General features: G+C 40.1%; 1 protein-coding gene across 4 annotated transcripts in view; it reads right to left on the bottom strand.

The window, feature by feature from the left end:
* Positions 1 to 24,610, bottom strand: part of CEPT1 (choline/ethanolamine phosphotransferase 1) — a 45,838-nt gene that overhangs the window by 15,884 nt on the left and 5,344 nt on the right. For 3 of the 4 annotated variants that reach the window (XM_075910314.1, XM_075910315.1, XM_006115699.4), the window contains exons 3-4: positions 18,821 to 18,968; positions 17,175 to 17,316 (exon numbers count right to left, since the gene is read on the bottom strand). In XM_075910314.1, the coding sequence (XP_075766429.1) occupies positions 17,175 to 17,316; positions 18,821 to 18,968 (290 nt within the window). Of the gene's footprint in view, positions 1 to 8,552; positions 8,638 to 17,174; positions 17,317 to 18,820; positions 18,969 to 24,610 lie in introns of all 4 variants that reach the window. The other variant, XM_075910316.1, reaches the window with a different exon arrangement.

Here is a 24,610-nt window from a genome sequence, read left to right as displayed (position 1 = left end):
AATCTAAGTAAGACAAACCAAGAGATTCTTTAAATCATCCACTCCACCTCCCTGCCAATGAAGAACCACCATTTCAGATCTAGGAAGCCTCCTTTTAATACTGCAGGTAGGTAGATAGCTACATAGCTAGATAGCCAGAAAGAAAGCTAGGCAAAGTGTTAAAATTTGAAGCTGGAGAGTCACTTTGAACTATAAGATTGAAAGAAAAAAATATTGATTTGTAGAAAATAGACATTGCAAAAGGACAGAAGAAAAAGTAAATATGCACTAACTTAAGAAGGTTAAATGACAAAGACATAAGGAACTCTACCGTTGTAACTGCTAATGTGTTCATTTTAGTTCTGACCTCAAAAGTAATTATTTACAATCCCTGTTTAATTAAATCTGATTAAATTAATAGGAATCACCTCCTATTCCACACATACAGTCAACAAAGGCACAGAACTAACTAACTAATGTTCAGCAATAGCTACTCTTAAACCCATCTACAGAATCCTAATAACTCCAAACCCACAAATATTTGGGTATTCCAGCTTCAGCACTTGAAAAAAAAAAAATGCAGGACCTCTTCCCCACTGTAACATATCTATTGTCTGCTCTGTTTCTCAGTATCTGTTTACAGGAACCTTTCCCCAATTAAAAACAAAAACTGTGCTCATACAACATTATGGTAAAATCTTCCAACCACAAAGTGAGGAAATGCAAACAGAAGGATCTCAAATTGCCTAACGCTGCATTCTGTATTGCTCTAAATGGTATTCACTCAAGTGGTCAAATAGGATTCTGTAGAAAAGCTTATAAAAGCGTCAGATCTACAACAAAAAGTTAATAGCATTTTTTAAAAACTACTTTGGCTTAGTGATAGAAATGTAGCCGTGTTAATCTGGTGTAGCTGAAACAAAAAACAGGACTATGTAGCACTTTAAAGACTAACAAGATGGTTTATTAGGTGATGAGCTTTCGTGGGCCAGACCCACTTCCTCAGATCAAATAGTGGAAGAAAATTGTCACAACCATATATACCAAAGGATACAATTTTAAAAAATGAACACATATGAGAAGGGCAAATAAATTTCAGAACAGAAGGGGGATGGGGGGGGGGGGGGAGGTCAATGTCTGTGAGCTAATTAGAGGTGATAATTGGGGAAGCTCTCTTTGTAATGGGTAAGATAAGTTTGAACAAAGATGCTAATTAAGTGTAAAGTGTCAAATTTAAGCATGAATGACACTTTACACTTAAGTTTGAACAAAGACTCTCTTCTCCCTCTCCCCCACTGGGTGCAGCTCTCAAAGTCCCCCTCTCCTCTGCCTGGCTAGTAAGCCACCCACGTGCCCCCAAAAAACAGCCCTCTTCTCCCGGCTCCCCGTGCGGACCTGGGCAGGGGAGCTGTCCGGCGCGGCCATGAAAGATGGCGTCAGGAGCCTGCTGTGGCCAAAAAGCCTCAAAACACGTTTAAATGCGTTTTCTTAAAGAGGCAGAGCTTTTTTTAAATTTTTTTTTTGCTCAACCAAATGTGGCGGCTCCTTTTAAAGGGGGAGGGTTTTTTTCGGGGGGGGGGGGGAGGGGCTCAACAACTTTTCTCTTCGTGCTGGATCCACTTTTATCTTGGCTCTTGGCCTAGAATGCGTTGGCCACCCCTGCTCTATATAAACATACTGAATCTCAGAAACAAATAAAACAAATTAGTAGTAATACTAAATTCCCAGAGGAAAAAACATTAAACTGAAAATCGTGAGGAAAAGATACACTTACATCAATGCTGGCAGTGAGCTCATCGTGACAGTATACTGAACTGTATTCATAAAAGCCACGAGCACAGACACCACCAATTCACTTGACACTTAGGGTCCATCTAGACTACAAACCTCTTTCGAAAGAGGCTTTTTCGAAAGATACTTTCAAAAAAGTATGTCTAGACTACAAGCAGACTTTTTGAAAAAGCGAGCCACTTTTTTGAAAGATTCTAGACTCTTGCAAAAAAGCAGTTTGCATTTAATAGTGCTTTTTTTTCCAAAGAGTACTTTCAAAAAAAGGCATTATTCCTCGTAAAATGAGGTTTACCAGGATCCAAAAAACTGCCACATTCATTCAATTTACTTTCGAAAGAACGCGGATGCAGTCTAGACACAGGAGAAGTTTTCAAAAAAAAGGCTACTTTTTTCGCAAAAACCCTGTAGTCTAGACATACCCATTCAGAACATCTCTCTTCTCACCCTTCACATACCACCAAGCCTTCATATGATCTTCCCCCATGACCGTTACTAGAAATTTAACTACTATTTACAGAAGGGAATGGGAAAGAAGGAGACAGACTCCCCTCCTACTCAGATTTCTGCCAGGGTTCATATGCCCTACTCTGAATTCTGCTGCATACCACCAGAACTTTTAAATTGTGTTCCTTCCCTCCCCCCCAAATCCCCTACAGCTTCAGCCACCTAAACTCCTGTATGCAGTTGGGTTGCCTTAGGTAAATCCTGTTACATAAACTATAGGGAAACACTGTCAAAGTTATCTGAAGTTGCAGACTTCACAAACTGCCAAAATATAGGTGGTTTAAAATAAATCCAGCCTCTGGGGCTTGTGACTATCACGGTGTAAACCGATAGGCAACAAGGAAATGAGGTAGCCTAAAAGTTCTTAATTCTGAATTTCTGTAATTTTAAACTTTTTTTGCTTTTAACTTGACTAAATTTTTTGCTATTCCATCGTTTATTAAAAACTTCAGTGTTCTTTGAAGTATTTTCCCTACCATTTACTGATACTTATTGCACATTTAACTCTTAAGCTTTTCTTCACTAGAAGATGCATAAGGTTTTCTAAAATTAATAAAAAATAAAATAGCAGCCTCCCGCCATACTGAAGTATATATTCTGTCACATTAGATGACACAATGTACCTTTTTCATTAGCCTTCAGCTTCCCGATTTTTAAATCTGCCTCTTCCCCCAATTACCTCAAAATTTCAGTTGCACTTTTCATATCACTTTTCAGCCAAAGTCACTTAGGAGTTGGACGAAGAGGTCTTCACTCCTAGGCCCATGCATTCCTTAGTCTCCTTTAACACAGCTGGTTTTGCTAATAGCTGTGTCCCTGTACAGCTTAGAAACTCTTCATGATAGAAGACCACTAATTCATACACGTGTGGTGGGATTGTGCGTTTCAGAGATGATGCTGGGGACATTGTGCATGTTTGGGATGGAAGGTTGGAAAAGAGTCTTTGACCCAGTCCAAGTTCATATTATGGTTTCTAAACTTCCCCAGAATCTGTGTGACAATTAGAAGACCAGAGAAGCTGACAAAGCTTCGGATGCCCTTCAAATGCTTTCAAGGTTATGACCTCCACAACAAATCATTTACAGAAAGGAAGTGCCATAGGAATCTACAGAGCAATTACCCATATTTTGTGGGAAGGAATGAAGATTCTGCATGCTGGTAGTAAAAAAGGGAAAGTGTGTGTGTGTGTGTGTGTGTGTGTGTGTGTGTGTGTGTGTGTGTGTGTGTGTGTGTGTGTGTGTAAAAAAGGGAAAGTGTGTGTGTGTGTGTGTGTGTGTGTGTGTGTATATATTTATATTTTACAGGGCAAAGGGGAACACCTTGCTCTAATACTAGCAACGTAAAAGTATATCCAATCTTCCTGGAAGTTCCAAAAGTCCAAAAGACCACTTTGTGGCCCAAACAAGTTTGTCATACTTGATGCAAATCTTACAAGGTATGGGGCAATCACATTCTTTTGGGAAAAAAAAAAATCAAAAGAACAGAGGGGCTTTCCCAACACTGGTAAACCTCTTTCTAAAAGGAAGTAGCCGTTTCCCGGAAGAGCTCTTTTGGAAAAAGGCGTGTGTGGATGGGGAAGAGGGAGTTCTTTCAAAAGAAGAGAAAAGAGGAAACAGTTTTGGGAAAATACAGTGGCCTGGTGGCCACTCCATCCATAGTAATCACAGCTGAAATGCGAGAGGGCGTCCATTCAGTGTGGACACTATCTTTCAAAAAAGAAGATTGCTTTTTCAATGCATTTTGGCAGGGTGGACGCTCTCTTCCAAAAAACCTTCTTCTGAAAGAAGCTTGCAGTCTAGACATAGACTATGTGTACGAGAGAAAGAGAGAGAGATAAACAAATGTAACCACAAGTTTAACTTATTTCTAACTAGTTTTCTATAGGGATGGCAAAGGCATCCTTATGAAGGCTACAGAAGACTGAAATTTCATTTGAGTCTGACCAACAGACCATTGCTTTCTTAGCTGATGGAAAAAATCCTTTTTTCCTTCCTTCAAATGGATTATCTTCAGAAGTTTCTCCCTCTTCATTACAAAGAATAGTCACCTCTGAACTGAGAAAAAGGCTGAAACCTCTCATGCTTTAAGTCATGCTTTAAGGCAAGGGTGGGGAACCTTTTTTGTGTTGGGGGCCGCTGACCCACGGGGAAGGGGGGGAAAAAAATCAGTCAGGGGCTGCACACAAGTGAGAAACAAAACAAAACAACCACCCCTCACTGACATGGCCCCCAACTAAGGAGGAAAAAAAATACTTCCCCACATTTCCCTTACATACTAGGAGGGAGTTGTGTGCTCCAGCTCCACAGGGGGTGGGGATAGACTGGAATGTCAGCGTGGGCTCCCAATGCTGGGGGGGCCCTGAGGCTTAGGGGCCAGATCCAGGCAAGCCAGGGGCCAAATCTTGTCCACAGGCCTTAGATTCTCCACCCCTGCTTTAAGTACTTGAAAACAGAGGCTTTTACAGAAAATGCCTTCTCATCAAGCATAATGTTAATGCTGTTACCAGGATACAGTAATAACCTGATTAAACTTTTCCTTCCTTTCTGTGAAGCCATTGCTTCTTGTACTGTACTACCATTTCCTGAGTAATTTTTTCCAATCCTTCATATATTGTCAACAAGATGATATTTAAAAGTCACAACATCTAACCATGCTCAGAGTAGACCTAACTGAAGGTTGCTTAAAGTGTCATAGGCAGCCAGTGGCCCAGCCAAAATAATGGTTCCCCACATTAAATACTTTTGTAGCTGAATCAGATGCAGCATATTTTTAAAAAGTCCCCTATTGTACAAAGATCTTATGCTGCAAAATTAAATAATAAGCCAAGGTATACAATACCAAAGAGTTTCCTTTCATGCAGCATGCTATAGCACCATAAAGGTATTTGGACAAAAATCAAACTCCTTTGGGTAGAAGTTCAATAACATTTACATTGTTTTATTGAAATCTGTTGTTTTGTAGACAGGCAAGGCAAAACTTATTCTTGGATTCCTGGAATGTTTCCAGGCAAAGTTCTTAAAGGCTTTTAATCAGAATGGGCAGGGATGCAAAATCATGCTCTGAAGTGTCTCTATCCTCTGTTTGCTAGAACTTGGAAGTGGACAACAGCAGATGAATTATTCAATGATTGCCTGTTCTGTTAATTTTCTCTGCAGTAACTGGCATTGGCCGCTATTGGAATGCAGGATACTGTGCTAGGCAGACCACTGGTCTGACCCACTATAGGGATGTTACATTTAAAAGGCTAAAGCACAGTGGGGTTAACTCTTGGGATGGTAGCTAGCCCTCCTGTGGCTCCCCTGCTTATTGACTAATCGACAAAAAAATCTGATTAGTTGATTAACCTAAATTTATGAAGAGCCTTCCATTTAAAGATCAAAGAGCAGTGGGGGGAACCCCGTGCAAGCAGGGAATCAGCTGATTCCCAGCTCGCACCTGGTCCCCCCTAACCCCCTGCCTACTGCAGAGATGGTGCTGGGGGGGGGGGGGGGGGAGGAGGAGAGAACTGGCTTTTAAGCTGGCTCCCCCCAGCACCAGCTCCTGTTCCCCACCACTTGCTGCCTCTAACAGAGGACAAAAACCAAACTCAAGGGACTAGCTGACTATCCAATAAGCTTTTCCTTATCTGATAGTTGATTAATCATTTACATCCTTAACCCAGTATGGACATTCTTTTGTTCTCACAAGCCAAAATGGATTCACAAATTCTCTTTCTACTAAAATGGTTACAAAACCTATACTGGCCATTTTAATATGCATCTTAAAACAAAATTTAAAGTTGCTCACTAAATTTGTCACTTTGCTCCATAAAATTAGCACCTTTCATACAAGATCCATAGATGTTTACGGCCAACATGTGGTTGAAGATCCTGTATATCACCATTTAAGAAAGCTCACCCAGTAATGTCCCGATCAAGCCCATAACTTCTATTTGAGTTACAACAGATCTCTTAGAAAAATATCCACTACTGATTCAAAGACTTCAAGTGATAGAAAACCACATGCCTTGATAAGTTGTTCTAATTGTTACAGTCACACTGGAAAAATTTGAGACTATTTCTAGTCTGAATTTGTCTAGCTTTTGCTTTTTTCCCCCCCCCATCACCAGCTCCCAATTTGTGTGTCTCATTTCCACTTTGGTGGTGAATTCAAAACACCAAGACTACAAGTTTCCTTGTTACACCCCCTATTTTTTTTAGAATTAGAAAAATAACTGCAAGTCTAAAACATTGCCTTTATAACAATGTTTTCTAACCAATTCTCCAGCAGTTAAAAGTCTTCCATTATTATAATTCTTTATAATACTAAATGTAGCTGACACTTGGTTCATTATGTAACTCCTCTTCCCTGCTTAGCTAGTCTAGAAAAACTCTAACTTCCACCATACCCTATTTTTCTAATAATTTAACATGTAGTTTTGGGCTGTTATCATTCAAGTGGGATTTACTATTATATGAAGCAAGGTAAAACAAAATTACTTTCAGGTATGTGAAGTTCTTGTTTTTTCAGTCTCTTACCCATTCTTCCAGCATTTACTTAGAATCGACCCATAGCACAGAAGGGGTCATATCTCCTTTTAAATAGTGCTTTAATAGTTAGCTATTCCCATTTTCCTTCACTATACTGGCCAGAGATGCAATGTGGTCTCTGCCTTCCGACCTTCTCAGGAATTCATTACAGCTCCTTCATGACAGTTTTCTTTCTGGCAATCATATAGTTTCATGAAGCACAGAAACCATTTGCAGTCAATCCATGTTCAACCACAGGTATCTATCTAATCATCTAGATATTCACACCATATACTTGTCATTATGTTGCCTAAGAGCTTATCTGGAATCTCAGTTACAGCAAACATGATCATTGAAAAGCCACACAAAACGTGAACACTGAAAAGGCAATAGCTTTGTGCTGGCAGCCATTTTAGCTGTAGAGTGCAGCGCATTCTTGAAAGGAGGAAAAAGAAAAAGGATTTCCCATATTCTCTAGAATACAATGTCCATGAATCTCCAACTGGCATAGCTCTCCGTAACCCACATGAATTCTGGCTTGGGAAAGTGACCTGCACCTGCTCCTTATCACTGGCTTTCTCCTGTCACCTTTTTTTCCCCCCCCCTCTCCAATGGGAAAACACCACACTTGTCCACTGGCACCCCCTGTCTTCCTGATTCAGACACTGCTCAGCTCTACTCACTTGTCCCATTTTCTAGCTGGTGCCCTAACTCACTATCTCCTTCCAACTAGTCAGTCTCCTTCTCACTATTACTCATACTTTCCTTTAGCAAATACTAAGGCAAACTGTTTCCTAGTCATTGATTACTGAAATGCTATATATGTCCCATCCCTAATCAGCTTACTTAATCTTAGACTGGAAAGCCCCTCAAAATAGAGTGAAGCTCTGATGTAAATTCCTTCATGAGCAAAACTAATGAAGAGGGAGGGTTCAAAGAAGGGGTGGGGGGTTAAATGCAAAGTCTTGAAGTGAGGGGGTTCAAATTTATTCCGTTTTCATAAAATTCAAGAGGAAATGGACTTTATATAGATTGGAGGGGCAGAAGGGGGGGGGAGAAGAAGGGCAGGAAAAGGAAGTAGTATGTGTCTGGTCCTCAAGGCATAACAAGCTAAAGATGAAAAAAAGATACATTAGGAAAAGCATTTTGAAAAAAGATCAATTAGATGGTGAAACTCTTTGACTAATGATGAAGTTGTGGTACAGTATATAGTTACTTTCTCCTTAAAGAAGTTTAGTAATAGAACACCTTTCTGGAAAGCAAAGCAAAGGTTTGTCCTCAATGCTCAAGAGGTCCTTTAGAATCTTAATCGGCAAATCATTCTATTAACAGTCCAAACAATTCTATTTTTTTGGTGGAAAGGCACTTAACAAAAAGAAAAAAAAAGCTTTCAAAAAGGTGGTTCCAACCAAATTACACAAGGGGCTGGATTAAAGAAGTGTTCTTATTATTCTGACTATCTTTATACATAAAAGTGAAGTCAGCACTGTAAGATTTAACATAACCAATGGGAAAAAACCCTCTTTATAAACAAAATTAGCTGTGGGTTTAAGTAAACAGTGAAACACTCAAAATCTAATTTCCAATCAAAGTAGATTTTTTACTGTCCCATAATACACTATCGATATTTTGTCTTAATAAAGCAGTTGTCTGCAAAATATCATTAGAAAAAGACATCTCATTTTCCAAGTTACTCTGTGCATGACAAAGGTGCTCTCTCTACAGAATCCATGCCATTATTCATTGAGTAGCATCAATTCCAGCAGTTACCGTATAGTTCCAGAACCAGGGCCCCACAATTCCTGTGAAAAGCTGGAATGCTATAACACAGAGCAAGGACTCTGTAACATCAAATCTACGTGTGAGGAAAAGAAACATTTCAAGAAAAATACTGAGAGCTTCATTGAAGCAGCCCCAACAGAACAGATTTTCAATAACCGCTAGAGCGTATCAATTATGGGCTTTTAATCAAGAAAGGCATTTCCTTCAAACTACAATAGTTACAGCTTGTTATATTTGGAGGTTTGGTATTGGGTAGGAAGTTTAACTTTAGTAACAGTGAAAGATGACAGCCCCAAAAACTAAAAACCTCTTAGCACTTACATAGTGTTCAAAGCACGGTATGGATATTAATTAACCCTTAATTCCCCTGAGAGTCAGGTGGGTAAATACTAGGGGTGTAAAAGGTTAACCAGTAAGCCTAATCTTTAATGGGTGAGGCTTACTGGTTCTGGTTAACCAGTAGGGGTTGGAGCAGTTCCCCACCCGCTCCAGGCAGGGAGCTGCTCCAGCCACGCAGGCCCTATCTGGGGCAGGCCCAGCCACTCCTCCCTTCCGCAGTTTATACACTGGCTCCCCGGAACAGAGTTGGCAGGGGCTGCTGCCCTGCTCCTGAGGGACTGGCTGTAGCACCCACAGCACAGCCTCCCCAGGAGTGGGGTCAATAGCGCTTTCCAGCCCCACTCCCAGGAAGTCAGCGTCGTTGCAGCAGTGAAGCTTCCTCGGCCTTGCTCCTGGGCAGGCTTCACTGCGGGCTTTGCAGTATAAAGCTTACTTAACTTTTATTCATCATTCACATTCAATAGCACCATAAGTTTTACAATGAACAAATACATGGGTGGTACAAGCTACCTCACACAGCACAGACCTCAGCACAGACCTCACCAGTATCAGTTAGCTGCCTCTGATGAACAGAGTGGTCTGTCTCCATACTCACACAAATCCTTTACTTCTGGCCAGAGATCACAAACAAGTGTGCCAAATAGGATATGGATACCTGTCCACTATAAAAGGCCTGTAACCATTGTGATCTTTAATAGAAATTTGTATTTCCTCAAACAGTGGAAAGAGTAATAACCTAAGGCATAGTGAAATAGAGAGATCACAAGGTACTGAATATATTCCCCACAGAGGCAAATTTAGAGAATAGGGATGTGAGTGACTAATCGACTATCCGATAAGCAAGAGTTTATCAGATAGTCGATACACTAGTCGCTCCCCCACCTTGCTGGCTCTATCAGAGACAGCAAGGGTGGGGGGCCGCGGGTAGACAAAAAGGGTGCTGGGGAGAGCTGGCTTAAAAGCTGTTTTCCCCAGCTCCATGGGAGGTGGCAGGGGCGCAGCGGGGGCATTCTACCTTTGAAGCGTACAAGAGTCCCCACTGGGGCTCTTGTGCATTTCAAAGATTGAAATGCCACACGGAGCCTGGGGCCAGTGGGTCCAGAGTACTCAGAGTCCCCCGCTGCCCCTGGCTCCACACAGTGTTTCAATCTTTGAAATGTACAAGAGACCCTGCTGGGGCTCTTGTACATTTTAAAAAGGCAGAAGCAGTGGCACTTCCACCTTTGAAATGTAGCAAGAGCCAGCCTGGCTGTTGCTACATTTCAAAGCAGAAGTGCCTTTATTGAGTAATCAAATAGTGGAATTTCCATCCATCGACTATTCAATTAGTGGATTAATTTTAACATCCCTATTAAAGAATATGGTACCTGTGATAAAGCTAAAGGATCATTTTGGTATTCTAGCCACAGTACATACCACCATTACCTGAATCTCAATTTGAGCCACCTCAAGATCCACTGAGATAAAATTGTGAGTCTGTTACTGGAACTTTAATGTTTGAAGTGTTTGGCTTGTGATTTTATTTTTTTTTAAGTACAATAATCAAAATCCATTGTAACGGCACTGATTAAACTTATGACTATGGGATACACTAGTTCAGCGTGAAAACTAGTATATTATGGCATACATATAACAAGAAAGAAAATATATTTCCACAGTTAAGTAAAGTGGGAAGAAAAAAATTACTTGTTACTCTTGGAACCTTCACTTTTATATGGCCTAACATTGTGACTATGCAACTTTACAATCACATTTTTATTCAAATATTGTTAAGCTGTAATTTTACTTAGAGGAATTCAATGCGGCCACACTCCTATTTAAAGTTAAGCATGTACCTGTACCATTGCAGTACTGGGACCTAATTTCTTACACTTTGTGTTTAGTTTTTTAAAGAAAGAGAGATAGGCATTTGAATGGTATTCCTAGTGGAGCTTATAGGCATTTTGAACCAATCATTATATAGCTGACCAATCCCGCAGGCATGTGTAGAATATGCCTGTTGACATATAAATTTTCACTGTCTATGTTATATACAGTTTAAAAGTGATCCTATTTTTGCTAAATCAAAATCAATTTTATGTAAAGTCAAGACAAAATACTGCTCCTCCATAAAAAGCGTCCCCACCAAGTTACAAAATATGGCTACTTTTGTTGTAGGAGTGATCAAAAACTATGATTGGTTTTTCCCTTTTCCCATTAATATAATGAGATGCATGAATGGAGTAAATACAGCAATACGGTATAGATCTAAAGATACAGCCAAGCACTATTTCCAGTTACTGGTTGTAGCTTTTTAACTAGAAAGAGGCATTTCCTGCATTTCCCCTTCCTCTTTTATAGTGTATTGTATAAGACACATGCAGCAAAAGGAAATCCATGTCAACTAATTATGATCAGTTACACATTTTGTGACATTACAATGCAAAATATGTATCTAAAGCTGTGAAGTCTCATGTTAAAATTAGATTACTCTTGTGAAAACTTCCTGTGGGAAAATTGGGTAGAAAAGCTTTCAGGACACACAGAGAAAGAAAAGAGGGCCTAGAAAGTTGCAAATAATGTTTTTTTAAAACAAAGTGGGTTTTGAAAACATTAAGAGGGACAGTTTTTGAAAAAAAGTAAAAAATTTGGAGCTCAGTTCTTCTTTATTTTGTATATCACAGTAAAGGTTTTATTTTTTCAACAAAAAATGTATATATATTAGCAAAACTTTATATCCCTGTTATAGTAAGGGCTAAATGTCAAACATTAAAAGAGAAAAATTACTTTAGGGGCTCTCTCCAGCTAGATCATTTAGGAAACTTGTTTCACTTAAATCCATTTTTGTAAAAGTGTGTGGGGGGGGGGATATACTCAGATATTTATTGAAAAATAAATAATGCCATACTGTAATATGGTATTCACAATACAATAATTAAATATTCGTAACCTATATTTTAAACTGGTTTTCCTTCTAATAGTTATGAGGAAGTAGTGTTTTCTCCAAAGAAAACTATTCTAATTGCGTCCTCAAAGACATCAGGCATTGATAAGAACATTGTGGGTCATGATGATGCAGGTGCACAGACATGCTGTATAAATGAAGGTTTTTAATTAGAATGGCTAGGTTGGATAAAACTCCATAATTGTGAGCTAGTAATGGGCTATATTTTAATACTTCTACTGGAAGTGAACTTTGGTCTTTTCTTTCGGAGAAAATTAAGCGTTTGGGGTTATCTTCTCATTTCAATTTGTGCCACCAAAATTATAGTTGGACAGCAGTAATACACAGGGTGCACAGAAGAATTTCAATATTGGCATGAAATAGTTCCAAGAACTCTGCTCTTACGGATCTCTGTACCAATCTGAAGTTGGTAGGGCTTACCTTGCCTTCCTCCAGTTCCTTGCCAGTAGATAGAAACTGAAGAAACTTCTATTCGACTTCGCTTACCAGAACATCTTTGTTCAGTTTAGTATACTCTACAATCTTAGGTCTTACACCAGTTGAAGACAACTTCATACATAGGGCCTTAACACATTCATGACCATGAAAAACATGTCAGACTATAGAGTATGGTCTTGTGTGCACTTTTAACCTAACTATACAGATTTCACAGAGACAAGCGTTTCTTAAACTGGGGGGTCCTAACTCAAAGGGAGTAGCAAGGGGGTTGCAATCCTTATTTCTGTGCTGCTGTTGGCAGAGTGCTTGCCTTCAGAGCTGGGAGCCAGACTATGGTGGGTGCTGACCATGGGCCTAGCTCTGAAGAAAGCAGCGCATAAGTTAAGTTGCCAGTACTATACCATGCTACCCTTACTTCTGCGCTGTTGGTGGAAGCTTGGCCATCAGAGTTGGGCTCCCAGCCAGCAGCAGTCACTCTCTAGCCAGCCAGCTCTAACAGCAAAGCCACCAGCAGCAGCACAGAAGTAAGGTAGCAACACCACAACCTCTTACAATAATCTTATGACCACTCTTCCTCCACAATTCCTTTTTGGGTCAGGACCCTTACAATTACAACATCTTGAAGTTTCAGATTTAAGTAGCTGAAACTATGACAATTATGATTTTTAAAATCCTATGACTGTGACACTGATGAAAATGGACCATTAATTTGATAGGGCCCTACTTATACAACAAGAGGAATAAGACTCCACAAAGCCCCGACTGGGTTGATTTAGTTGGGATTGGTCCTGCCTTGGGCAGGGGGCTGGACTTGATGACCTCCTGAGGTCTCTTCCAGCTCTATGATTCTAAGGGAAAGCACAAAGGTGCAACTTCAATATGAGTATCCTGTTTTGCTTGAGATTTCATAAGCCAGCCTTCATATCCGGACAAGTCTACTGTGCAACTGAATTTGCTGTTCTCAGACAGTTCTTCAGAGACTGCAGAGCATATCACAGTTAGAACAAAGTCTGCTCTAAGAGGATGTTGGCTGCTACAGAGAATCCAGTCCTAAGCTTTCTCCTTCTTCCCCAGATACTTCATGTATATTTTAATTCCTCCTTAAATGAAGCATTTCTGTCCAAATTTCCATGTATTCCTAGTTTCGTGCATGTGAGCACACACACTTTAGAGACAACATAGCCGAGTACTTTAGATTTAGAACTTTATTTCTGAGAGGCACTGTAGCTAAAACTATGTCACATGAGATTTTTAATTTCAACTCACAGGTCATATTGCCTATGAGGACTTGCTTAATAAAGGTTGTGAAAAAGCACAGAAATCATCTCTGTTACCACAAGATGTGAGATTTGATCTCATGGTCTCTCAGCACCCAGATCAGTACACTTTGCTAAGTATGGGTATGTCTACACTACCTCGCTAGTTCGAATTAGCGGGGTAACGTAGGCATACCGCACTTGCAAATGAAGCCCGGGATTTGAATTTCCCGGGCTTCATTTGCATAAGCCGGCCGGCGTCATTTTTAAATGCCGGCTTGTTCGAACCCCGTGCCGTGCGGCTACACGCGGCACGGGCTAGATAGTGCGGAATGGCTTGCTAGTTCGAACTATCTAGCCCGTGCCGCGTGTAGCCGCACGGCACGGGGTTCGAACAAGCCGGCATTTAAAAATGACGCCGGCCGGCTTATGCAAATGAAGCCCGGGAAATTCAAATCCCGGGCTTCATTTGCAAGTGCGGTATGCCTACATTACCACCCTAGTTCGAACTAGGGTGGTAGTGTAGACATACCCTATCACGGAGATGGAAAGTAGCAGCAGGAGAAAAACAACAATCATCATCCTTTTTACCTGTGCCATGTTAGGAAGTTCAACTGTGTGTGGCTGCTTCAGAAAGATGCAGTCACAAGACTGATAGAGATGGGCTGCTAAGATCTGTCAGGGTTCTAAGAAGCTCTACTGAAGACAACAGATGTGAAGTAGCAATTGTTGAGAATTTAACTCAGACCAGCTTGAAGAGATATTCCTTGTGACAGCGAAAGGCACTTTCTTGCCCTCAGGAGAATCCGCTGCCAAATTTTAAGTTTCTTTCTGCAAACCATGAAGTTAGGATTCAAGAAGTGGTCAGAATAGTATTTATAACACTTTACAATGTAAAGTATTATAAAACCTAACTATAGAGGCTGCTGCCATTTCTCCTTCAAAAATGAACTCCGATCATAAAGATGGTCCGAAGGGTACTCCCCTCTTATCGTATTTTCAACTTGTAGCATTTCCCCCTATGCATACACTATGTTTTCTGATCTTAATGCCAATTGCCCCTCTAGTACAAAGTCTTAACTCCTTTTTTGTTACTCTTTCATGACCAATAAGCTCTGATGTTGAAAGCAGCCAAATGCTTTTTAAAAATATGCATTCACTAAACCCATCTCATGGTTTACAGTGGTAATACAGGTAAAGCAGAAAAGACCAGCAGATCAAGTGATCTATACCAGGGATAGTCTATTTTTGTCAGGGTTCAAATTTCTCAGTTAAGGTCCAGACTCCAGAGAAAATAACTTCTGCTTTTGTGAAGTCCAGAACTGATAGAAATATGGATGAAGTCTCATCAAAGCCACACACAGAAAGTGCCCATCAAGTCCTTGCTTTCTGATGCTGCAACTGTATACAGTCTATCACAGCACTGAGAGGCAATTTCTAATTTATTATCATCCACAAATCTCTTAAGCAACATGACTTTCCAATGTCCTTCCTACATATTCCCTGGGGGATTACATGCTCTCAGACATATATAGATGCATTCTTCTGGACTGAATCTCTATTTCCTGCCTTGTTTATATCTTTACTTCACTAACTGACAATAAAATGTGGAGACTTGTACTTCCATTTACTTACTCTTTCATAGCATTAAGATGTTAGAATAGATGTAACAGATCACTGGGGTATTTTGTAGCCTACCTTCCCCAGCTCACACTACTATTTACTATTACCTTTCATTTACAACTGAGCAGCCCATTTTCAATTTAAATAACCCTTGAAAATGGGGTCTGTATTTGAATAATATCAAATCAGATTTCTAGTGAATGTGCTCCACAGGGCCAGTTGTATTGCCATTTCCCTTTGTGTATTAATTTTGTAATTTAACAAACATGCACAATTTAAACAATAATTTCATATTCAACTTTTTAGATTCTAAGTCAGTCCAAAATAGCCACTTAGATGGCTGTCAGCATGTTCGATAACAAAATCATTCTCTACTAAAAATAGCCTTTGTTACGCATAGAAGTGCCAAGTCATCCAAGAGGAAGCAGCCAACGAGCGCTACCAACATCTTTTTGGAATGTATAGGTATCTATAGCTATAAGTCACAGACCTCAGAGGTAGACAAAGTAAGTCCTATAGTGCAAAGATTGGTAAAGAGAAAGTTTTAGAGACAAGCTAATATTCAACACGGTTTATTGTCATCTTTCCTAATATTCATTCTCAGATTTCTGTGGTGAAAGTTAATAAGAGTTTGTGATAGCCAATTAAACTTACAACACTGGGACTGGTTTAAAGTATGAGCTCAATATACAAATGCTGATCTGATGCTTGTAATATTAAGCATTGAACAAAAATGTCATATGACTATATATTATGAGCTTTTTGTATTATGAGCTTTCAGATTTATGTATTATTTGTAAATATTATCTGAACACACTGATAAAATGAAAAGTTAGTAGTGAAGTTCCCGTAGAATTAGATTTTGAAACATGGCATCTGTAAAATAAGAGAAATTTTGGTACACTGATCCCTGTGAAGCAGACTTTAGAATTAATAGTACATGGAAGTGAGAATGTTTACATGGCTACTTCTCATTGAACCTGGAAATTAGATAGTTTGAGATGCAGAGGTAAATTGTGTTTACAATATGTAAGCACATGTTTAGGCCTTTATAAAAATCAGGCTCTTTGGTATGGTCTCTGTAGGGTGCCAACTGCCCTCAGAGCTCACTGACTTCAGATAACCAATATGACATCGGATAAAAACCAAGGAAAATTAAAATTTCTCCTTAAGGGGCTATTTTAGCCAAAAGGTATTTATTATTTTAGTTTAATTAAAAATTTGGAATGCCCAGAAACCTGTTGACTGACCATTTAATGAATAATGTGTGTAACTAGTATATATATCATAAAACTGGAAAACACCAAAAATGGCTAGAATATCAATGTTTTCTAGAAGAATTCAAAAATCATGATTCTTCATCAATATGTTGCTTAACCTCATTTGAAAAAATACTTTGTAGATGAACTTTATACATATGTAGATATTACCAATAACTGATTAGAGACTTGATCTTGCCTCAGAACCTAATAGTCTAGTCTTTTAAATGAAATGCTGCCACCTCCACCCCACCCCGACCCCTAATTCAATAGTAATTTTGCCCTTGACAGGCAAAATGTCAATTTATATTAATTTTCCACATCAAAATGTCATTATTAAGGGTTAAGGAAGTTTTAATATTTTAGCTCAATGCTCAGGGACTAAACATGCATATCTTGCAAAAGAAACATTAATTGCTGTGCAAACGCCATGGTCGATTTTTCCCGACACACAGTGATGAATGCATAACTAAAATCATGATGCCATCTACTTATTTGTTTATTTCATATCAGCAGCTGTTAGCAATTATATATATATATAAGAGCAAAAGTTTTTCTTTTCCTGATTACAAAAGACCCAAATTTAGTGTTTTGTGTGCAGTAGCATCAATATATAGTATTGCAAATGTGTGTGTGTACACATCGCCATACATACACAATTTTACTAATCTAACAAACTTAGTACAGGACATACATTAAACAGAAAACTGACTTCATCATCTACAGTTTCACTTTCAACTGAGTTACTTACATTCCAAAGCGCAATGTTCCAGAGACGTAGGTCTGCCAGTGTGCACAATAAAACATGAATGTCCCAGCAAAACAACAAAAGAACATCCAGTCAGGATTTGTCCCCAGCTGCACAGCAATACAAGTTCCCAAAACTACAAAGACTGCAGAAGAAATCAGACAAAAATAAACATGCATGTAGAAAGAATCTTTACAGATCCATACAGGAGACAGAATTCTAGCAAAGGACCCAGGGAGAGTGGCATAGTCTGATTAATCGCTACAGTTTTAAAATCCCAATTTTACAAAATGAAAATAGTGGTACCAAGTCTTGGCTGGACCAAGGAATCAAATCCATATCTTTTGATTCAGTGGATTAATTCACTATTAGTGTCATCAAGGGAAATCCTTCAACCTATCTGTGTCTCAGTTTTCACACCTGTAAAATAGCGCTAGTAACTTTGCACATTCTCCATCTGTAGATCTTGAAGACTTTTACAAAGATTATAGATTACAAACAAAAAACCTCAGTTCAAGAAATGCAGATGTTTCAATGCTTTATTATTGCTGTTCATTGACAGTGATCAACACTTCAGTGGATGACTGCAGAGATGCTGATTATACCTTACTGTGAACTAGTATCTCCGCATAATCTTAATCCTGAAATACTGCATTACGACAAAACTGCATAGCAGCAGCAGCTAAGAGTTGCAGAGGATATCCATTCCTACTGAAGTCAATAGGATCTGCGAGGGGGTACAGAACTTTATAAGAGTTTCTCAGCAACTTATGGGATCAGATTCAAGTTGGAATTTCCTTGTTTTTGTTTACTTTTGTTCCAGTTCATGGTTCTTTCACTATCTTTCATTCAAAGAAATTCCAGGTTCTCTTATATGAGAATCACAAAAAACAAAAACAAAAAAACCCAAAACAAACAAAACACACACACACACACACACACACACACACACACCCCACCACCACCACCCACAAGCCACCCCTCCCACATAAAAAAACCCAATCAACCCTGCATCTAAAGTCACGAAACAGTGATCATCCGTCAAAATTTAATGTTAGAGCCTTCTAATCTGAGAGCTAAGTATCCAATAAAAAAAGAATATGAATTTATTAGAAACACGGGGTTAAAGAGGATTCAACTCCACAGAATTCTAAAGAACCGAGTCAGCGCTCGATTTGGACTCCCCATGTCACAGTTTAGGGTCAAAGTCTGACTAAAACTGTTTTAATAAAGTATATCTAAAAATTAAATTAGAAGAATTGTTTGTATTCTAAGTTAAAATGAGGTCAAGTTACTAAATTAAGCTCAAGTTTAGCAAGGCACATATGTAGACCTCATGATGCCAGCAGAGCTTTTCACATGCTTTTCAGATTCTTAAATATCCTGGTGAATAAGGGCCTAAATCCACTAGATGTCAATGCCCAACTAGTCAGAATTAAGTCCTTCTTTATTGAAGAAAAAAAAAAAAAAGAAAAAAAAAAAAGGAGATTCATTTGGCAATATAACAATAGTATAAAATTGCTCATCCCTTCAACCCTTTTGTCATACATGCTATTTTCTTTCTATATTTTAGTTTATTATTAGGAAAACCTCCAAAATATTAAACTGATTGTATTTAACCATTATCTTCTGGTTACAAAGGACAATACCTGTGGACAGTGAATCACAACCATGGTCAAAAAGTTCTCCCAAAGGAGTACTGCTATTGGTTCTTCTTGCTTGTTTTCCATCTATAGCGTCCAAAGACTGGTAAATGAAAAGGCCACATGCACAAGCAAGATACGCCCATGATGGTGCCTGAGGAGGGGGAAAAAATGTGGATGTTGGTAAAAACTTAAGGCTTTGAAATGACTTCAACAGATCTTTATTCTTATACCAAAAATTCTTTTAAATTTGAAATACCAGGGAGAGGGAGAGGGAGAGGGAGAGGGAGAGGGAGAGGGAGCTGATCCTTTGGGAAGGAAGGCAGAGGATATAAACTGGTGAGATGCATGAAATAAGAATGCAAAATATCAGTTAACTGAATAGTTGATTAAACTCCTGAATTCTTATTGGTTATACTCGACTATTCTATAGTACCCAGGAGTGGGGCCAGCAGCCAGTGTGCTCTGACCCCACTCCCGAGGAGCTCCCTGCTACTCCATGTGGGGTGCCAGATGGGAGCTGGTCCATGAGTGGAGCCAATTTAAAAAAAATCAGGTCCCCTCGTGGATTGGCTGCCTGCCGCCCCACGCTGTATCAGAGGCAGCAGTATAGGGTGGCAGCAGCCCCCGTCCATGGGAGGTCTGAGCTCCTGGACTCAGCACAAGTTGCGACTGAGCCATACTGCCTTCCTGCCCAGCTCTTAACACACTTCAAATTCAGAGCCGCAACAGGGCTAGGTCCTGGACCCATGTCAAGCCAGGCTGCCGGCCAGCCTGATAAAAAAAATTACTGGGGAGGAGTGGAAAGAGGAGGGAAGAAATGTGTGTAATCTATGGCATTAACCAATAAGCAAAAAAGCTTATAGGTTAATCAACTACACCAGTGTTTCCCAATTGGTGCTCCATGGAACCTCAGGGTTCCGCGAAGCGAAAGTAAGGGTTCTGCGAGAATGCAGCACTCCCCCGCCCCCTCTTATATAGACAGTCTATTTTGCGGGTTTTTTTGCTGGACCAATTCTAGTGGGGTTTTTTTTTTTGGTGCTTGACAAATCTTACCCCGGCAACCCTAGGGATTCCTGGAAATTCTTTTAAGCTTTAAATTCAATTAAGCTGAAAAGGGTTCCATGGCCAAATAAAATTGGGAAACACTGGACTACACTATTACATCCCTAGCATGAAATGCAGAAAATTCCACATAAAAAAAGTTACATTAAGTGTGTTTTTATATATACATATTCATATACACACACACTACACTACACTAATATAATATATACTAATTTAATTAGTATATATTAATAATTAAAGTTGAAGAAATAAGTGCAGTATTAGACTACATTTGAGAAATGATATTTAATAACTGTGTAATAATACATGTGCTCTAGATACCCAGGTGTAGGTGCAGATAGCATCTCACAGCAGTGAAGTTTTAAAAATCTCAGTGGCTAGGGAACTATGTTCTGACAGTTTCTAAGGAATGCTGCTTTCTCCCAACACGTAATGAAGTCAAAACACCATCAACATTACTTTAACGATCCAGATGTGGCTGAGAGGTACATTATTCACTATTAACATCCCTTAAGAACAAAACAGGACAGAACAAATACCAAGTCATAGCTTGACCAAGGAATGAAATCCAAATCCTTTGGGTCAGTGACTGGCATTACTATTTAGTGCCATCAAGAGAAATCCTTCAACCTCTCTCAGTTTTCACACTTGTAAAGTGGAGTCAGCAATACTTTTAACTCTTTCCATCCATAGATCTTAAAGTGCTTTACAAAGGGCAGTGTGATAGAAACGCACAAGTAGTTCCATTTTGCATGAGCAGTTTATGGAAGCACAATGAAGCTGACATCTATTGAACATAAAACAAAATTAAAAAGGGACTCTTACTGGGCCATGACTCATTTGCTGTAAACCATAAAAGAAACATATACTTGTTATGCTGCTATGACTACATCGAGAGTGACACTCCCACAATTTAGACTACAGTGGTGTGAACTGAACACACTGATACACTGCTCTCTACTTCCCTCATGTGGGCACTATTGGTGCAAGCTTAAAAGGTACATAGTCCTCTTTCAAACAAGACTAAATTAACTTCAAGTAAGTACCTTTTAGTTCATACGCTGGAGAATTACAGGACAGCCTACTAGTGTAAGCTGCAGTTCACTCCCCTGTAGACTCAACTCTGGCCACGTAGACAAGCCCTAAATTAGCTATGCATTCATCCACATGCCTCTGCTCTAAACACTGGTACATATGAAATATCCCACAATGAGCTTCACAGAGGTAGAATCATGGCCTACAAGTCAAGCTCAAAACTAAAATCCAGGGCAGTAGCAATACCAGTTCTGTATGTGCAAAACTTTGTGTAAGTACTGTACTAGAGCTCCCCCCACCTCTCCTCTGGTACTCAGAATTCTTCCCAAATATAGGCATAGAGATATAGCCCAATTTTATACACCAAAGTCATATGGATCCAATACTTTGAGAGGCACTGCAATTTATTATGTGAAGCTACATTTGGTACCTACTGCACATATTACAATGGGGTTTTTTGTCTTTACGACAGTAGGAGAACTGCATGACAGTGAAGTAATAGAGTACCAGTCTGTACATTTACACAGTTTTCAGTGCCAACGTATAATCTTTTTAATACACATTTGTCTCTCTGTAAGGTTTGTGTTTCCATAATTTTTATCACCACCCATGCACTACATCTAGTAGGCCAGTTCTCCCTCCTCCCCCTCCAAATCAGAGACAGTTATCCCTTTGAACACTAATTTGTTATTGTAGTTTATTGCTAGCTGTTTGTTTCTTAATACATTTTAGAGTTGTATTAACTTTATAGTGTTTGATTACAGCAAGATTTTTCAAAAACATTTAAGTGACTTTAGAACTTGTTACATTTACATGCAGCAAATACTCAGATATTGTGGTGATAACCTAGTCAAAGGTAGTTGATCCAAGTATTATATATTCTTATTTGACTTTTAAAAAGTAAATTCTTAAGTGGAAACCCTCTCTCTCACTCACCTAAATGGAAAAAGTACAAACTGAAAATTGAGATTTTTCCTAAATAAATATGTTTTTCTATATCCAATTAAAAGAATTAGCATTAGGGTATTTACAACAACATTTATTACCAAGGCACAGCTAATATGAACAGAGGTATTAACAGTTATTTTAATTGTAAACCCCTCTCTGCCAGCTAGTACTATCACTGCTGAGTAGGGATGTTACATAGCATGTAATTCAGGGGTGGCCAACCAGTTAGAGACAAAGAGCCAAAATAGCGGTGGATAGAGCGCGAAGAGCCATGTATTATGTATTTATTTTTATATATCTATATACAGAAAGATATAGTACACAAAATGTAGTGATAAAAATAACATTGCAGGACATTTCAGATAAAAAAAACAATACAAAAAAAAGTGTCTAGTCACTTAAAAAATTCATGGCCAGTCCACAGATCTTCAGAGAACCAACAAATACACACACACACACACACACACACACACACGTAATAGTCTCACACTAAAAAAAGGCACCCCCAACATGTATTTTAAATTTAACACTACTGCCCTATTATGTCCTGTGAGCTTTTTAAAATTAAATTGAACTGAGAAGTAAATTAGCCCAATTTGAAGTGCCTGTCCCAGACTGCAAATACGAGAGGTTCAAAAACAATAAGGGAGAGACTCAGATCTCAGAATAAACTGCTTCAGCCTGGCAAACAATATGCCTTTGAATTTTCTTTAAAGAAACACAGTGTAAAGCAGGTACATGCTGATTCTTTTTTTCCCTGGAATTTAAACACAACATCTGTGTTGGCTGCCTTATTCTGCATCCACGAAGACTTTGAGTTTAAGATGCTTCAGGCTCCTCTCCCCCAGAGCCAGGCATTCCCAGCCCCATCTCCCTCCTGCCCTAACCCAATGCCCCCCCCCCCACACTGCAACCTAATGCCTGAGTCCCAGAGCTGCTGCCATGGCTTCCACCACCCACTTGTCCCTCCAGGCGCTGGGGCACCATGCGCAGAGCAGCCGGGCTGTGAGCAGGCGCTGGGGTGCAGCTCAGAAGCAGCAGGAGCTGCATTTTTTTTAATTAAAAAGCCGCATGCAGATTGAGAGCCATGGACTGACCACCCCTGGTGTAATTGAATAGCCATGTAACTACTCAAATTGTAACGGTTTACAACTATTCTATAGTCCCTGGGGGGCAAGGCCAGGGCAGCCAGCATGCTTCCAGCCCTACTCCCAGGGAGCCCCCTGCATGGGTGGCAGCAGCCCCTGTCCAGGGTTTGGGGGGTGTCCAAGCTCCCCACGGACAGAGGGGAGGCTACTGTGAAGCTGCCTGTCCCACCCTGGCACACTGCTGCCTCTCAGAAGCAGCAGCATGGGCTGGGGAGGGGAGGGAAGCAGGAGGCACCAGCTTCTGCCTGGCCCCCCATCCCACTGCTTCTGTAGAAGGCAGTGGGGGAGGGATAGGAAGGCAGGTCCACAAAGCTAACACGATACTCTCCACACGTGTTGGTTCCCGTCTGCCATCGCTCACCCTCTGCGCTGCTGCCTCTCTATCAGAGGCAGCAGCGCACATTGACATCCCTACTACTGAGTATTACATATGTAGTCTAAGCATGTTACAGACTAACTTAAAAAACAATAAATAGTCTAGTAGCGCCTTAAAGACTAACAAAACATGTAGATGGTACCATGAGATACCATCTACATGTTTTGTTAGTCTTTAAGGTGCTACTAGACTATTAGCCTGTAATAGGAAAACTTAAACAACAAACTCAGCTACCCCCTGAAGCTTTTGAACATGTTAATAGTGTACTTTCATTAACTTCACCTTGAATGGTCCCTTAAAATGTTAACTATTTATGCTAAACACTGTTAGATATTGTTTTTAGCTTTGACACCTTGAATACCTTTCCCAGACCTGAGGAAGAACTCTGTGCAACTTAAAAGCTTCTCTCTGACCAACAAAATTGGTCCAATAAAAGATATTTACTCATTCACCTGGTCTATTTCATGACCTTTATTGCAGTATAGTATACTGTACTACAACAGACTGCAATTATTGTAGAATATTTTCTATAATGTGCTGTATTATGCGGTTACACAACTATTCGATTGTCCCCGGAGGCAGGACTGGCAACCAATGTGTTCTTGGTAGCAGCCCCTGTCCACAGAGGTACCGCACTTGGGACCCAGGTTCGCTACAGAACAGAGGTTGCTTTGCAGCAGCCCTCCCATGTCCCTCCTCCGCCCCCCCCCCACATTTCTGCCTTCAATAGAGGAAGCGGGGGAGGGGGGGAGACAGGCAGCGTCACTAGGGAGTTGGTGTTGGGGGGAAAACCAGCTTTTAAGCCAGCTCCCTCCAGCACTGGCTCCTGCCTGCCTCCCTCCTGCTGCCTCTGAGTAGCAGCAAGGGAGGAGGACAGGCAGGTATGCAGGAGCCAATATGAGCTGAGAACTGGCTTGAAAGCCAGCTCCCCACACATATTGGCTCCAGCCTACCCCTCCCCCTACACACTGCTGCCTCTGATGGGGGGGGGGGGAGAAGAGAGGAGGCAGGCGGATCCGGTGCTTGTGGGGAGCCTGCTTAAAGCCAGCTCTCCATGGGCACCAGCTACCACTCTTCCCTGTCCCCTTGCTGTCTCTAATACAGAGGCAGCAAGGGGGTGGAAAATGCATGGTCAGCAAGATTAACCGATAACCATATTGCTGGAATACATAAGGGAAACAAAGTTAAAGCAGCATTCATAAACACATTCCATGCTGTGTG

Source organism: Pelodiscus sinensis, chromosome 27 (assembly GCF_049634645.1).
Source record: "Pelodiscus sinensis isolate JC-2024 chromosome 27, ASM4963464v1, whole genome shotgun sequence".
Lineage (NCBI taxonomy): Eukaryota > Metazoa > Chordata > Testudines > Trionychidae > Pelodiscus > Pelodiscus sinensis.
Note: the sequence above shows the minus strand (reverse complement) of the source record. Positions and strands in the feature narration are given on the sequence as shown.